Source organism: Mya arenaria, chromosome 9 (genome assembly GCF_026914265.1).
Source record: "Mya arenaria isolate MELC-2E11 chromosome 9, ASM2691426v1".
Taxonomy (NCBI): Eukaryota; Metazoa; Mollusca; class Bivalvia; order Myida; family Myidae; genus Mya; species Mya arenaria.
The window spans coordinates 21172842-21189480 of record NC_069130.1 but is presented as its reverse complement, the minus strand read 5'-3'; the positions used below and the strand labels follow the sequence as shown (position 1 = coordinate 21189480).

Sequence of the window (16639 nt, the reverse complement as noted above, 5' to 3'; positions counted from 1 at the left end):
TGATATTGTGTCCAAGCCCTGTGTGCACTCAAGTTTGATTTGGAACTGAAAGCAGGCTAATATTTCAAAACAGTGAAAATTATCAAAATGATGTTTTCACTGTTTCAAACAGTGTTATATCAATTTTATTTCACTGAAATCTCTACATACCATCTGAAAGCATTTAATAAAAGAGTATGTTTCTGAAACTGGAGGGCTTGATTGTTATCCTCTATTTCCAGATCCTCTAAAGGTTACATGGCCCAGCTAATGAGGATCTATATAGTCACCCCTGATGGACCACTACAGGTAAGGACGAGGCTTTGTAGTTTAGTTTAAACTAAAATATCGCCCAGGCTATCAACAAAAATGGGGTTATCGAAATGAGGATGTCATTGTGCAGGTGTCAAACTGACGGTTTTTAGTTTGATAATGAGTAAAAATTAGCAAATATGTATTATAGTGATTAATCTTGGTGTGCAAGCTCATTTTCAGAAGTTCCTTGAGAATGGCAGTTGGTGGGTTGTTTGGGTCAAGGTCACTGTTAAAGAAAAAATAGTTTCCACTAGTTACTAATCATGTAAAGTAATGAAAGCTGATATTCAGCAAAAAATAGTTTCCACTAGTTACTAATCATGTAAAGTAATGAAAGCTGATATTCGGCATGTTAATGTGTAGACATACCATCGGTCATTGAGGTCATGGTCAAGGTCACTGTAATTAAAATGTAAAAAAAGATTTTCCTTCAATAGCTTCAGTTAGGAATGACATTTATGTGTGTTAAGCTCATGTGGAGATTTGCTTTTGGATTGTATTTGGGTCTGTGAGGTCAATGTCCATTTTTTGCACCTAGCAAGTCAGTTAACCCATTAACCCATTAGTGCAATCAATGCGCCACCCCTGCCAAACATCCCCCCTTGGGTCAGAGAGGAGGATGCACTTAATCTTTGATCAGTGTAGGTTCAATTGAGTTTATCAAGGTATGTCCCCATATGGCTTGACTCCACTGTGACAGGATCATGACTTAAATTGTGATTTTTTAAAATGCCATAAGTAACATGAGAGGTGACTTCAATTCACAGTCAAATCCATACGTTGAGAGGCTTGAAGAAACAGAGTAGGATACAAGAGCTACAAGTTTGATACCCCTAGATCTTTGCAATCCAACCTCTTGGTTCTTTAAAGAACTAGGTGTAAAGCACTGATACATGGGATACAACTTGCCTTGCTTGAACCAGTACTCAAGAATACACCACCTTTTCCTGTACTACCCTTTAAATGCAGAGCGTTAATGCAAGGGAGCTACTGATACCATATTTAAACATTTTCGGGTTTGACGCGGCAGGGTTTTGAACACCCGACCTTCTGCACCCGAAGTGAACACTCCACCACTGAGCTATCGAAGCGGTCGCCTTGATCATTGTAGAATCTGGGACTGATTATATTTTAACATATTCTATTGTTTTCTTTCAGGTCAGTGTAAACCCTTTAGTGCAACCAGCACCCCACCCTTGCCCAACTTTTCACCCAGGGGTCGGAGGGGAGGTTGATTTGACTCCTGGGTCAATCTGGGTACTACGACTTCCGTATCCTTTGGTTAAAAGTTTTATGAAAATAATATCAAAACCCTTTTAAGTTTGTCTGTTTGTTTTTAAGATAAAAGGTCTAGGTATTGTAATAGCCTTGGTGTATTGTCATTGGGCTACAATGTAGGTGCACATAAACAGTGACCTTGGCTATAGTTAAAGATTGTTTGAAGATATCAGAATTTTTTAAAAAAAATTGATGGGCTTTTTTTATATTTTTGTGTGTGTGTGTTGTCCTTTTATTTCCCCCGTACATTTATGGTATGCGACTATGCGTGGTTTGGGGCACACCACAGGAACATACCTCAAAAAACATTTACATAAATATAGGAAATTTTCTACGTATCATATGAAACTTAGTACACATGTTGCCTCTATAACAAGGTCCATTACTCCTGGCTCCATTACTTTAATAATTGTCTTGTTACGCCCTTTGTTTGTCTGTAGATGTGGCGGTATTTATCTTTCCTCAGTATGTTCAACATATTATTATGCCCCCCTTCGAAGAAGAGGGGGTATATTGCTTTTCACATGTCGGTCAGTAGGTCGGTTGGTTGGTCCATAGGTAGAATGGATTGTGAGGTCATAGTGTCAAAGGTCAAGGTCACAACTCATATTGGTCATTAAAATTACATCATATTTACATATTCCCTGCTGCTCAGGCCCCAATTTCTCAAAACTTCTTAAGCTTAACAGGCTTAAGTAGCTTATTTCAATACATCAAAATACATTCTGAAATTGAAATTTTATAAATAAAAAATGGTTAATTGTGATAATCATAAACATAACTCCTATCTTAAGTATAAAAACTCTTAAAGAAGTAAATATTATGCAAAATATTACAAAGCAAAAATAGTGAGCTTAGCTTAATCCTGTTATAAGGGACTTAAGAAGTTTCGAAAAATTGGGGCCAGAGGATCATGTTTATCTGCAAAGATCAGTCATCATCTGAACATGATTAAAAACTTTACCTACTATCCCCAAACTTTGATTCATCATTATCTTAAAACTACCTCAAAGGCATTCATCGTCGATGACAAATCAGCTGTCATTTCGGTCCATGCATATCTCATTCAATTGTCCAAATATTCTTGACAACATGGCGCTCATTGGGTGTATAATGTTTGACAAACATCTCTTGTTATTATCGTTTTTTTTGTGTAAAAAGTATGTAAATTAAATTCTGATCATTATGGTGTGAATTCAAACATTATTACCGTATGCATTTGTGCACAAATAAGGTTTTATGAGAGATGTAAATCATAGATTTTGCTAGACTATTTAACTCCCACAGAACTCTTTCTTCATGTTGACAACCTGTGAAAATGAGACAAGAATAGACTGGCTTGTATTTTTTTTAGTTTATTTGTGCACAAATCATGTTTTATGATAGATGTAAATAATAGATTTTGCTAGACTGTTAAACTCCCACAGAATTTATCTTTAGTTTGGCAAGCTGTGAAAATGGAACAGGGATAGACAGGCTTGTTTAGCTTTAATTTATATGTCTTCCTTAACCCCTTACCTCAGATCAGTGTATATGGGAGACTCTGGCCCCTACACAATCCCCTCTGACATCGCTCAACTTCCGGCCTGCAGGCTCCTTAAGGGCACGTTCAACTTCAAGGAAATGCAGAGCGACTGATCATGATCATATATGTGACGTACCTGGTGTATGCATATGTAAAACAAATGGATGTTTAAAGCTCGATGTTGCAGACTTGAAGGAAATTCAGAGCGACTGATCATGATCAAATGTTACAAACCTGGTGTATGCATATGTAAAACATATGAGTATTTTAAACTCTATCTTGCAGACTTCAAGGAAATGCATAGCGACTGATTGTGATTATATATGTGACATACTTGGTATATACATATGTAAAATAAATGAATATTTAAAACTCTATGTTGCAGACTTCAATGAAATGCAGGGTAACAGATTGTTATCATGTATGTGATGTACCTGGTTTATGCATATGTATAACACATGAAATTTAAAACTCGATGCTGCAGCCTTCGAGGGAATGCAGAGCGACTGATTGTGATTATATATATAAAAACCTGGTTTATGCATATGTAAAACATCTGAATATTTAAAGCTCGATGTTGCAGATTTCAAGGAAATGCAGAGCAACTTATTGTCATAATATATATGTGACGTTCCTGATTAATGCATAACACTTAAATATTAAAGACTGGATGCTGCAGACTTGATTGTGTACATACTTGTGACGAACCTGGTATATGCATGTGTAAAACACATGAATATTTAAAACTCTGTTGCAGACTTCAGGGAATGGAACTTCAAGGCCCCTGGCCCTTTAAACTGTGAGACTTTTTTACAAACTGCAAAATAAGAGAAAGAAAATGTATATGTTCTATGAAAATTGCTGTAAATGATGTTGTTTTATGTTAATGTATGATAAAAAGTAAATGTTAATTTGTTGTTTAGTTTATGGTTCCACTTAAGAATACAATGTATGTTTGTCAGTGCTTCAGCTAGGCCTAAATAGCAGGTTATGGCACCCTGCTCTCCCTTTCCAGCGCCCTACTGTGTTTTTACTACACCCTGTTTCCTTTTGTTTGACAAAATCAATTTTGAAGAGTAATTGTAAAAATGATGAATATACATCATTTTGTCACTGAAGTCAAGATAACAGCTCAGGTATTCATAAACAACTAGTTGTATTTAAAGTAGTTTTAACACATACACAATAAGATTTGAACATTATAACCCTTGCAAGTGAGCCTGAAAGGCTCTTTCAATGTGCATTAAAAGTGCCCTTTCCGACACAGCACCCAGCCCTATTCAAATTCTGGCTGGAGCACTGTTTGGTTTAAACATTATATATTTTACAACAATTATGAAGAAAGTAATGCTCACTTAATGCTAGGCACTCTCATTGGCACAATGTTGCACGAGAGTGTGGTCTTCTGTTGTGGGGGGAAACCAGAGTGACCCGAGAAAACCCACTTTTTCAGTTGTTGACCACTGACCTAACTCTGATACGCCCAGGCCAGGAATCGAACCTGGGTCGCCTTGGTGAGAAGCAAGTGCATTTACCGGACAACCTTGGAGTACTGTATGCTGTGTTGGGTAACTATTCATGATCGCAAATGCACATCAAAGACAATATTACGCAAAAAGAAGAGATAAGCATGTCTGTGTGAATGTCAATAACTAGTCCACATACAATCTTGGAAAAAAATGGTAGTGAAGACAAAAATGAAGACTAAAAGAATTACAGCCATTGTGAATATCTACATGTATCAGTCCTATTTTTATTAGCTCGTCTGATTTTCTGAAAAAAATTATGATCTATTGTTGTGACTTGATTGGCATCATCGTCGTCGGAGGTGTTGGTTTAGTTTTGCATTTAGGTCACTTACATGGAAACTATCAAAGCTATCACTTCAAAACTTGGGAAGTTTGTTCATCAAGTACCCTTTTCACATTGTTCCCTAAAGATGCTGTGTCTCACCTGTTGTTGTTGTTTTTGGTAAAACGCATGAATTTTGATAGATTTTGGCTGTTTTTGAGAATTGGATATATTGTAGCTTCTTCAGTTTTTATTGGATTGATTTCAATTTTTCCCCAGACAATATATGGATAATGTCTTCTATATATCAAACAGGTTTTTGAGTCACATATTTGAAAGGGTGGGGGATATTTTAGTATTTTAGAACTTTTATTTTTAGCTAGTCTGATTTTTAGCTCACCTTAGCCGTAGGCTGAGGGTGAGCTATTAGGATCTATGATTGTCCGTCGTCCGTCCACACTTAGTTTGTTAACACTCTAGGGGTATCCTGGATATTGTCAGAAAGGTTGTTCCAATGATTTCTAGATCAAGTTCGAATATGGGTCATCTAGGGTCAAAAACTAGGTTACAGAGCCCAAATATGGAATTACCTTGTTAACAGTCTAGAGGTAACATTTTCAGCCCAAATATCCTGGAAATATGTCAGAAAGGTTGTTTTGGTGATTTCTAGCTCAAGTTGGATTATGGGTCATCTGGGATCAAAAACTAGGTCACAAAAGCCCAAATATGGAAATACCTTGTTAACACTCTCGAGGTAACATTTTCAGCCCAAATATCCTGGAAATTTGTCACAATGATTGGTTCAATGATTTCTAGCTCAAGTTCGAATATGGGTTATCTTGGTTCAAAAACTAGGTCACAGAGCCTAAATATGGAAAAACCTTGTTAACACTCTAGAGGAAACATTTTCAGCCCAAATATCCTAGAAATTTGTCAGAAAGGTCGTTCCAATGATTTCTAGCTCAAGTTCGAATACGGGTCATCTGGGGTAAAAAACTAGGTCACAGAGCCCAAATATGGAAAAACCTTGTTAATACTCTAGAGGAAACATTTTCAGCCCAAATATCCTGGAAATTTGTCAGAAAGGTTGTTCCAATGATTTCTAGCTCAAGTTCGAATACAGGTCATCTGGGGTAAAAAACTAGGTCACAGTGCCCAAATATGGAAATACCGTGTTATCACTCTAGAGGTAACATTTTCAGCCCAAATATCCTGGAAATATGTCAGAAGATTGTTTTGATGATTTCTAGCTCATGTTCGAATATGGGTCATCTGGAGTCAAAAACTAGGTCACAGCGCCCAAACACGGAAAAACGTTGTTAACACTCTAGAGGAAAACATTTTCAGCCCAAATATCCTGGAAATTCGTTAGAAAAGTTGTTTTGATATTTTTTAAGTCAAGTTCGAATATGGGTCATCTGTTTTTTTATTGTTATTTATTGTTTTAAAATCATAAAAGGTTCCAACTTCAAACTACATGAGCTTATTCACAGTTAATTGTGAGTTTATTTGACGAGTTATCCAAAATCCAACCAAAATATGTAAGAGTTATTGCCCTTTGTATCTTTTTAAACAAATACATATTTGACATGTGTTTAAAAACTGGACATATAATAGTTCCACCTATGGTGTATGGAAGGGCAGACAGGCACCATCCAGTATATTACTTTTTAACCCTTTGTCCAATCATGACCAAATTTGGTCTGAATGTGTATGAACGTGTTTGATAATTAGCAAAATTGCTGTTGTTACCCGAGAGTTATTGCGCTTTAATCATAGAAATTACCTAAAATTGCTCTCGTCCAATCAATAACTTTTTAAGCATTTGTCCAATCATGACCAAATTTGGTCCGAATGTGTTTGAACGTGTTTGATAATTAGCAAAATTGCTGTAGTTACCCTAGAGTTATTGCGCTTTAATCATAGAAATTACCTAGAATTGCTCTTGTCCTATCAATAACTTTTTAAGCATTTGTCCAGTCATCACAAATTTAGTGAGAATGTGAATGGGCATAATACATCAGGGAAGCCAAATCCCTGTTATTGCCCTTTAATTATCAACAAGCCTATAGCACAAAGTTTTACTGAGGTGAGCTTTAGCGCCATCTTGGCCTTCTTGTTTAAGTTTTGTGCTGGGCTCACTTACAAGCAAACTATCAAAGGTATCACTTTCAAACTATCAAATGTACAATATGAAATAAACCGTAAAAGGATAAAATCAGACGAGCGTTCAGCACCCGCAGATGGTGCTCTTGTTTTAAAACTAATATGCCATACAAATTATTACTTTGGAATACCTGTTAACTATCAAATGTACAATATGAAATGAACCGTAAAAGGATAAAATCAGATGAGCGTTCAGTACCCGCAGGTGGTGCTCTTGTTTTAAAACTAATATGCCATACAAAATATTAATTTTCTAGTTGGGTAAAATTCAGTTATCGAAAAAAAACCCATGGCATTTTATGAACAAAAAAATAATGTTTACTGTAATCTGACCTCCATTCATTATTGATGTCATACATTAATTCATCACATTAATGTGTTCTTAACATGTATGGGACGAAAATTTATTTCGTATTTATCAAGGACGATTGTTTACTTCATACTCTATCAGCAATGAAATCAAACACTGTATATCACTCCGCATCTATATCGTGTTTCCATACAAACTATACAAACAAAGTCTAACAACATAACTTTTATTTTTTTCTGAAATTACAACTGGGTAAGAAAAGCAGTGAGAATTTCTGATGAATATCTTTCAACCTGATAACAAAATATGCAGAAGAAACGTCAAGAGTAAATATCTAACTGATTTATCACACCGTCAATGGGACACAAGAGAACCTGTTTTTTACAACAAAAAATCAAAACTGATGTGCACTTTTATTTAGATGGTAAACAGTATTATTATCTGTGAAAACATTGGAGAAATAATAAACACAAGGGCAGTTTTAATGTAGTATAATTATTATAAACATTATTCTGATTACAAGCAATTTTAAAGCTGCACTCTCACAGATTGAACGTTTTAACAACTTTTTTATTTTTTGTCTTGCAACGAGCAAATTTATTCGAAAATGCATGCGGCAAAAATTAGATCGCAGAATTTTATAATTAAGTTTAAAAATTTATGTTTTAGGTATTTTTCTTAAACCGCTAGTAACGCTTTTAGCCATTAAACATTAATTTCCGAACGGAAATATGAAAATCTGCGATTTGATCTTTTGTCAGCAGTTTTATATCCGACTGGTATCGCTCGCTCATTCCAATGCAAAACATAATAGTTGTAAAAACGGTAAATCTTTGAGAGTGCATCTTAAAGGCAGTCCACGCACAAGGAATGTACACTGCTGTGTTTGTTTATTTGAGTTCATCAAGGTCTGCCCGCGCCGATTGGCTGCATTATGGCTTGGCGCCGCGGCCACCACCACTCAGATTGTTTTTAAAGGCCGTAGCTGACATGAGATTTAAGCGACAGCAATTCGCGGTCAAATCCAGATATTAGAAGACTTGACGAAACAGAGTGATATCAAGTAGATCCAGGTGCGATACCTTTGCTCTTTGAGAACAGACCTCTTTGTTCTTTAACGTGCTCGTTGTAAAGCACTGTTACACGGCATTATAAGTATCTTCCATGGCCCTTCCTGTCTCCCAAAACTAGCGTAGCCTGGCCAGACCTTTATAAACTCAACAACAACAACAACAACTACCGTTGAGTGTTTTGCGGAAACGAGGTCTGCCGCAGAACCCCCTACGTGATAAATGTTTAACGCGTTGTTTAAATAGTTATGAGGAGAGTTCAGCATTACCTCTTGAATGCAGCGTGATCACTTTTCTTTGGTGACATTTCAAGCGGGACACTATTTATTTGGATTTGAAATATTTCCACTAGACAAGGTTTTCGTGTTTTTACAGACGACTGTTTTCAAAAAGGGAGGTAATTGCGTGACGACCAGAAAAAAGTAGTTCCATACGGGTACTTTCTTCATCTTTACGCGTGCGCAAGATATGGATTTCCCATGTTTCCAGTATGACTAGATATTTGGATCTATTTACAATATCTCGGGTGGGAGAAACAACGTCCCTGGATTGAACCAGCACCAAGTACCCCACTTTTCCCTGTAGTACCCTTTAAATGCCCAGCGCTCAGCAAGGGAGATACGGGAACCATAATTAAATGTCTTTCGGTTTGACGCGGCCGGGGTTTAGCCCCCGACCCGAAGCGAACTATCTACCACTGAGCTATCGGGGCGTTGATTTGTATCACGTCAAAGACAGCGTTCAAATATACATGCATGCATTGTAATTTATCGACACGCTTTTTATTGCATGGGTAAACTCCGCCTTTTTGGTAACCGTTCCGATATGGTAGTTCATTGCCATAACTAATTTCACAATATTTATAACATAAATATTAAGTTTATTTATTTATTAATAAGACCACGAAAGTAAATACGTGTATGTTCGTGAGGCGTTTCTTTGGTTGCGATGGCCGTGGCTTGTTAGCGTGACAGACTATGGATCGGAGGAACCCGGGGTCAATTCCACATGGAGCCTCATAGATGAAAAGTATTTCTAATCCCCCTGGAATAGTTTATTAGATCTAAATCACAGTGGCGGTATTGCTACTTATGCTGCTGCTGCTGCTGCTGCTGCTGCAGCTGATGAAGACGAAGAAGAAGAAGAAAAAGAAGAAGAGGAAGAAGAAGAAGAAGAAGAAGAAGAAGATGATGATGATAATGATGATGATGATGATGATGATGATGATGATGATGATGATGATGATGATGATGATGATGATGATGATGATGAATGCATATGAAGATGAGGATGATGAAGATGATGATGATGAAGATGATGATGAAAATGATGATGATGATGATGATGATGATGATGATGATGATGATGATGATGATGATGATGATGATGACTGCATATGAAGATGAGGATGATAAGGATGCTTATGATGAAGATGATGATAGTGATGGTAGTGATGATGATGATGATGATGATGATGATGATGATGATGATGATGATGATGATGATGATCGTGATTATTATGATCGTGATTATTATGATGAGGTTAATTATGAGAAAGTTGAAACGAACTTTAACGAGATGAATTTTATTTTTTGTTTGGCTCGAATTCACGGGGACCGGCGAAAATACCTCGAGGCTTTGGAAATTCGAGCCAAGCATGAATGCTTATCTTCAGTTTAAATAAATCGGTCCTTCATATAAAGTTCGAGCCAACGAGGAAATCGAGTCAAGCGAGTTCGAGCCAACGGGTTTCGACTGTATTGTACTCTATTTTGCATTATCACCTAACATTTTAACCATAAACAAGCCGGTATGAAAATATCAAATTAAAAGATAATTAAATAGTTGTCATATCAATTCTGAAATCTCGATCACATATAAACATTTTAGTGCGGATGTCGTCCGTATTAATTTAATAACAAAGAACAGGAAACGGCAAAGAGATGTTCAAATATTCGTATTGAATAAAGCTTTATAAACGTGGCGAGCTCCTTCAAGTTTGATTATTTTTTACTTGCGGTTTTGTGAATAATAAAAGGGGATGGAAAATTGATATTCATCTGCATGGAAAAATGCGTTTATCTCAATTTAAGGCCATACATATATTATTTTAGGGATTAGTTTATTACTCTGCTTGTCGTGAAATGTTAGAAAGAATGTAAACATTTTCAGATAAGAAAAACTGAAAAAATCGTTTGAAAATTTAACGTAAATTGTATATGTAATATGTTATTCCGTCTTCGTGTCCTGCTGGTAAGGGGGTTCGCTTAAGGAGCGTGAGGTCGAAGGTTCGAGCACCACACGGGGCTTGCTTCCTGACCCAGTCAGTCGAACCCCTTTGGCTCGAACTAATAGGGAGCTGCGAAAACACATCGAGCCTCGAATAATTCGAGCCTAGCGGGCATTCTTACCTTCAGTATGTAGGAATCGGTCCTTTACACTCAGATCGAGCCAAGCGAGTTCGAACCAACGGGGTTTGACTGTAAAACGATTGCATTCTTGCCATGCGCCCGGCATATATGATATAGTATTTTTTTTTAATAAGGCGGTTCATATGCCAAACAGGCTGGCCCTTAATTGTGAGGGTAACACTACAGTTAGTGTACAGTCGAACCCCTTTGGCTCGAGTTCTCGTTTACTGGATGTAAAGGACCGATTTTTCCATTGAATGTAAGCGTTCCGAGTTGGCTCGAACTTCCCGAGGCTCGAGGTATTTTTGCCGGTCCCTGAGAGTTCGAGCCAAGGGGGTTCGACTGTTAATTAACCCATATTTCCGGTTTTTCCTTGTCCAAGCTGTAATGCACTTGTCAATTGTAGCCACGCCCCCGACTTCAGGTCCGGAGAATAGCGGGGCCAATCCCGGGTACCCCCCCCCCCCCTGCGGAGACAAACTGTTGGTAAAGTCCCCGCTGAATGCCCCCGCAACCCGGAGACATCATAGGTAAAGCCCATTCCAAGCTTTATTTGGCACGAAATCAAAACCACCGCACACACTCGGCACTGCGGGGCCACGTGAAAGGTAAAAACACGGCCCATTTCCCCCGCTATCCCCAGTAAACCCCCGATTTGGGGGTGGGGGCGTAGTTACAACTGACTGGTACATAACTTTGTCATGCACACAGGGATTTTAAAACTGCTTAGCACGTATGTTCTGTAAATATAATGACGACGTACCGCTTGCAAGACCTATGTCCAATCCTCTTACTATTCGGAACACCAAGCTAGGCCATTTTTAATCGGAAACATCTTCGGATGTATTATATGGACGGTTTACATTGTCAGAAATCTTTGTGTTTAACTACGTTGCAAGTAGATCGCGTAGTGATTTCAATTTAGATGTAACACTTAATGACTTTACTCTTGGGAATCTTCATTATTGATGCAATTATACACTGGCAATCAATTTAAACATAGATATTCACAATACACGTAAAACCACTACAATTAATTAATAAATGTTATTATTTAAATTTTTACGAACTACTTCAACTAGTGTACAAGCGTACATCCGAGGTTGTTTTTTGGTAGAAAATGACCGAGGTAGTCCGAATGTCCTCTTATTTCATCCCCCCCCCCCCCACACACAAACACTCACACACTTGTTTTCAAATAAACTGACCAAATCAGAACATGGGGCTTTAACAGGTCGTAAGTTTTACTCATCAACTGAATGATAACGAATCATAGAAATCAGTTATATATTATGTCCATTTATTGGGTACCATTTACACCCGATTTCTAAATATGCATTGTCTTAATAATCTAGACAAAAGTGCAGTGGAGCGAACGCCAACCCACGTCTGTTTCTTTCAATCTTATGTATTTAATAAAAGTTAATGGGCCTTGCTTTACTTGAGCGCATTGTCTCTGGAAACTCAAGTTTCATTTGAATACCTCCAGCAGTGTTGTAGTTAATGAACAAGGTTTCAAAGCGTTTGCACAACGACGACCACAGCGACAACGGCGACCACAACGACACCGTCGACAAGACCGACACCGTCGATCACAACGACACCGACGACCACAACGACACCGACGATCACAACGACACCGACTACCACAACGACACAGACGACCACTACGACACCGACGATCACAACGACACCGACGATCACAACGACACCGACGACCACAACGACACCGACGATCACAACGAGACCGTCGATCACAACGACACCGACGACCACAACGACGCCGACGATCACAACGACACCGTCGATCACAACGACACAGACGACCACAACGACACCTTCGACCACAACGACACCGACGACCACAACGACACCGACGGCCACAACGACACCGACGATAACAACGACACCGACGATCACAACGACACAGACGACCACAACGACACCGTCGATCACAACGACACCGTCGATCAAAACGACACTGACGACCACTAAGACACCGACGACCACAACGACACCGACGATCACAACGACACCGTCGACAAGACCGACACCGTCGATCACAACGACACCGACGACCACAACGACACCGACGATCACAACGACACCGACTACCACAACGACACAGACGACCACTACGACACCGACGATCACAACGACACCGACGATCACAACGACACCGACGACCACAACGACACCGACGATCACAACGACACCGTCGATCACAACGACACCGACGACCACAACGACACCGACGATCACAACGACACCGTCGATCACAACGACACAGACGACCACAACGACACCTTCGACCACAACGACACCGACGACCACAACGACACCGACGGCCACAACGACACCGACGATAACAACGACACCGACGATCACAACGACACAGACGACCACAACGACACCGTCGATCACAACGACACCGTCGATCAAAACGACACTGACGACCACTAAGACACCGACGACCACAACGACACCGACGATCACAACGACACCGACGACCACAACGACACCGACGACCACAACGACACCGTCGACCACAACGACACAGACGACCACAACGACACCGTCGACCACAACGACACCGTCGACCACAACGACACAGACGACCACAACGACACAGACGACCACAACGACACCGTCGACCACAACGACACAGACGACCACTACGACACCGACGACCACAACGACACCGACGACCACAACGACACCGACGACCACACCGACGACCACTACGACACCGACGATCACAACGACACCGACGATCACGACGCCGACGACCACAACGACACCGACGATCACTACGCCGTCGACCACAATGACACAGACGATCACAACGACAGCGCCGATCACCGACACCGACGACCACTAAAACACCGACGATCACAACGACACCGACGATCACGACGCCGACAACCACAACGACACAGACGACCACAACGACACCGCCGATCACGACGACCACAACGACACCGACGGCCACAACGACACCGACGACCACAACGATACCGATGACCACAACGACACTAAGGCTATGCCAATACTTCGACATTTTCTTTGGAATTCAAGCGAGTTTAAACTACAGAAAATATATCAAAAGGAATATATCATCAATATTAATATTTAAAGGCATGCAACGTCGTATAAATAACACATTGCATAATTTCGATACGTCGAGATTGTATTAACCTTCCTATGCTAGTAACATTTTTATCCAAGAAATTATATATATCTTTTTATAAAGACCCCCCGAAATCAAACAGTATCATGTGAAATTTCGCATCTTTTACCGAAAATTGCTTCTTAATAAGTAAATAACAAAACACGAAACAGTTGCGCAGTTTTTACGATTTGTGAATGTACCCTTATTTACGAATACGTAAGAAAAAGGCAGTCTTTCTTCGTGAATAAGTAACCTTAGGGGGCGGAGCAATCGTTACAATCGTTTACCTGAGCTGAAACCGACTTATGGCAAGTTGCTCCGCTGTTTCTTCAAGTAATAGTTAAATGAAATTAATTTAAATCTTAATGATTAAGATTTGGCTGATTGAGCGTAGCGGACGAGTCCTTCTTAATCATTAAAATTTTAATTCTGGTTATCTAACTGACTTAGAATACAACCTCATTGTCTTACACATTGTCAACGCAAGACTCTGACTCAGTGATGTGTGAATCGGATGAGTGGCAGTGGGCGGACCATTAAATATTTGATATTACTTCATCTATCCATGTTTGTATTGGAATAAGTGAAATAAAGGAAACTTGACTTGTCTTAACACCCGCGAATGTTGAAATTCTTAACTAATGAATAAGCCTTGTACTTAATGATTGCCTATCTGGAATTTCATTGACTTTAAATGAAGGTTATTATACACTAGCGGTTTAGAGGGGTGTGCACCCGGCGGGCGCCCCCTCTAAAAACGTCCAAGTTTACTTTTTTGTTTCAATATGGAAGAAAAAAAATAATTATAAAATAGGCTGAATATACACCATTTCCGACAACGAATTGTTAAAAAATTCTTGAGGGAGTTACCTCAAATCCCCATACAAATAGTTTATGCCATATACTTTCGGTTTTGGGGTAGGGCCGTATGTCAAAACGTTGCGTCGATGAGTAACGAACCTTCTAAGGTAATTTGCTGGACCCGCCCCTGATCTAGGTTTTAACTCCAACGGCGAACGGTAAAGTTACAATAGGTATATTCTTTTTTTAATCACATAAAATGGGTTTAGGATAGAGTTACCGGCCATTAGTGAAAGCCTTTCCCAAATCGCGTAGAAACAGCAGCATATATTTTGACGACAACTCTTGCAATGAAACACAATATAAGGGCATAGCTAGCCCTCTTTTTACGAGATTCATAATTTTGCTAGGGGAGTTCGGGGGATGCCCCTCAGCACATTTTGAAACCCATGGTGCAATCTGTTACTGTAAAATTGAAAATTTTAGGATCATGTAGTCAAGTACGCATACTACAAGTTTGGCTGATTTATTTGTCAGAATCATGTGGATTCTGCCGTGTTCTCGCATATAGGCAGCTACGCGCCTGCAATGAAGCTAGTATTTTGACTTCATGTTGAAGTGACCGAAACATGTCTATCTCTGTTATTTTGGTACTATATATCATCAACCTTCTATTAACTATCTATCCATATAAGTTCAATTAATATAACTTACGTTAAAGTCAATGATGAGCAATTTATTTCGTATTGAAAATATGTTTTTAAATACTTTTCTGTAACAGAAGTCGATTCAATACAGTTGCAAAGGACTGGTCCAGGAAATGACGTTAGAATGGACGTAACTAAGGAGCACAACAGTTTAATATTCGCCCCTCCCTCAGAGCCGAAATTTAAATAATTTGAACTGTTGGCAGGAGTGTAACAATTTCTAGTCCGAAATGGTGCATTAAGAGCTTACTTTATAACTTTTTTTCTCCCATAGGTAGAGGGGGCGCGCGCCGGTTGCGATACCCCCCCCCCCCTCCCTGGATCTGCATTGTGGTTTCGTACGATTTGTGAATGTACCCTTATATATGAGTAAATAAGTACTTAAGAACATGCTTGTATGTAACAATAGTAGGTATTAGGTAATTGTATCCTTTACTTCTTTGTTGCCTTAACCTTTTAGGTAATTGTAGCCGCCCAATAAACCCGCAATTAAGAAATTAGACGTTAAAATATATTAAGCTGATTTATTTTCACAAAGGTTCAGTCTTGTTAGTTGGTTTCTAGCCGGCTAAAACACTTCAATAGTTTCAGATGATTCGACCGACCGTGTGTTGTTCACAACAGTTGACTGTTTTATGTTTTGTTAAAATAAATGATGCTCCAATAGGTTTCAAAGGGAAGTTCAGTCTATATAACAAATATGATTTTGATTTAACCATATTGTATTGCCTTTTATTCATAGCATGATCTTTATTACGAAAATTATAAAGCGTATACACAAAATGAAAATTGGCTAAACAAAGGGTCTTTCAACCAAATGTGACCTAAACATGAGAAGAATTATAATAATTGAAAGGTATTGCAAACAATCACAACCTACCCACCAATGTTTCGTTCAGGTTATAACCAGAAACAAACTCATTTGTTTAAGGCCGTACTTATTTAATATATATATATATTATAAAGATCAGTACACATAGCCTAGAGCAATCAGAGCTCCTCGGATATTATCCACAGCGTATCTATCCCGAAGCCAACCGTAAATACTCGGCCATCTCCGGCAAGCTTCAAGATACACAATTTTGGTGGAAAATGCACGAGGTGTTTTGATTGT

General features: G+C 39.0%; 1 protein-coding gene and 1 pseudogene across 3 annotated transcripts in view; both read left to right on the top strand.

Annotated features, from left to right (window-relative positions):
• The window catches only part of LOC128246800 (nonsense-mediated mRNA decay factor SMG8-like), a 44003-nt gene extending 40001 nt beyond the window's left edge, over positions 1-4002 (top strand). For all 3 annotated transcript variants that reach the window (XM_052965246.1, XM_052965245.1, XM_052965244.1), the window contains exons 22-24: positions 222-288; positions 1453-1565; positions 3096-4002. In XM_052965246.1, coding sequence (XP_052821206.1) covers positions 222-288; positions 1453-1565; positions 3096-3210 — 295 coding nt within the window. In that variant the 3' untranslated portion in view covers positions 3211-4002. The remainder of the gene's footprint in view (positions 1-221; positions 289-1452; positions 1566-3095) is intronic.
• A 5818-nt stretch (positions 4003-9820) lies between these two features.
• LOC128245848 (mucin-2-like) lies at positions 9821-15343 on the top strand (annotated as a pseudogene).
• Positions 15344-16639: the final 1296 nt, after the last annotated feature.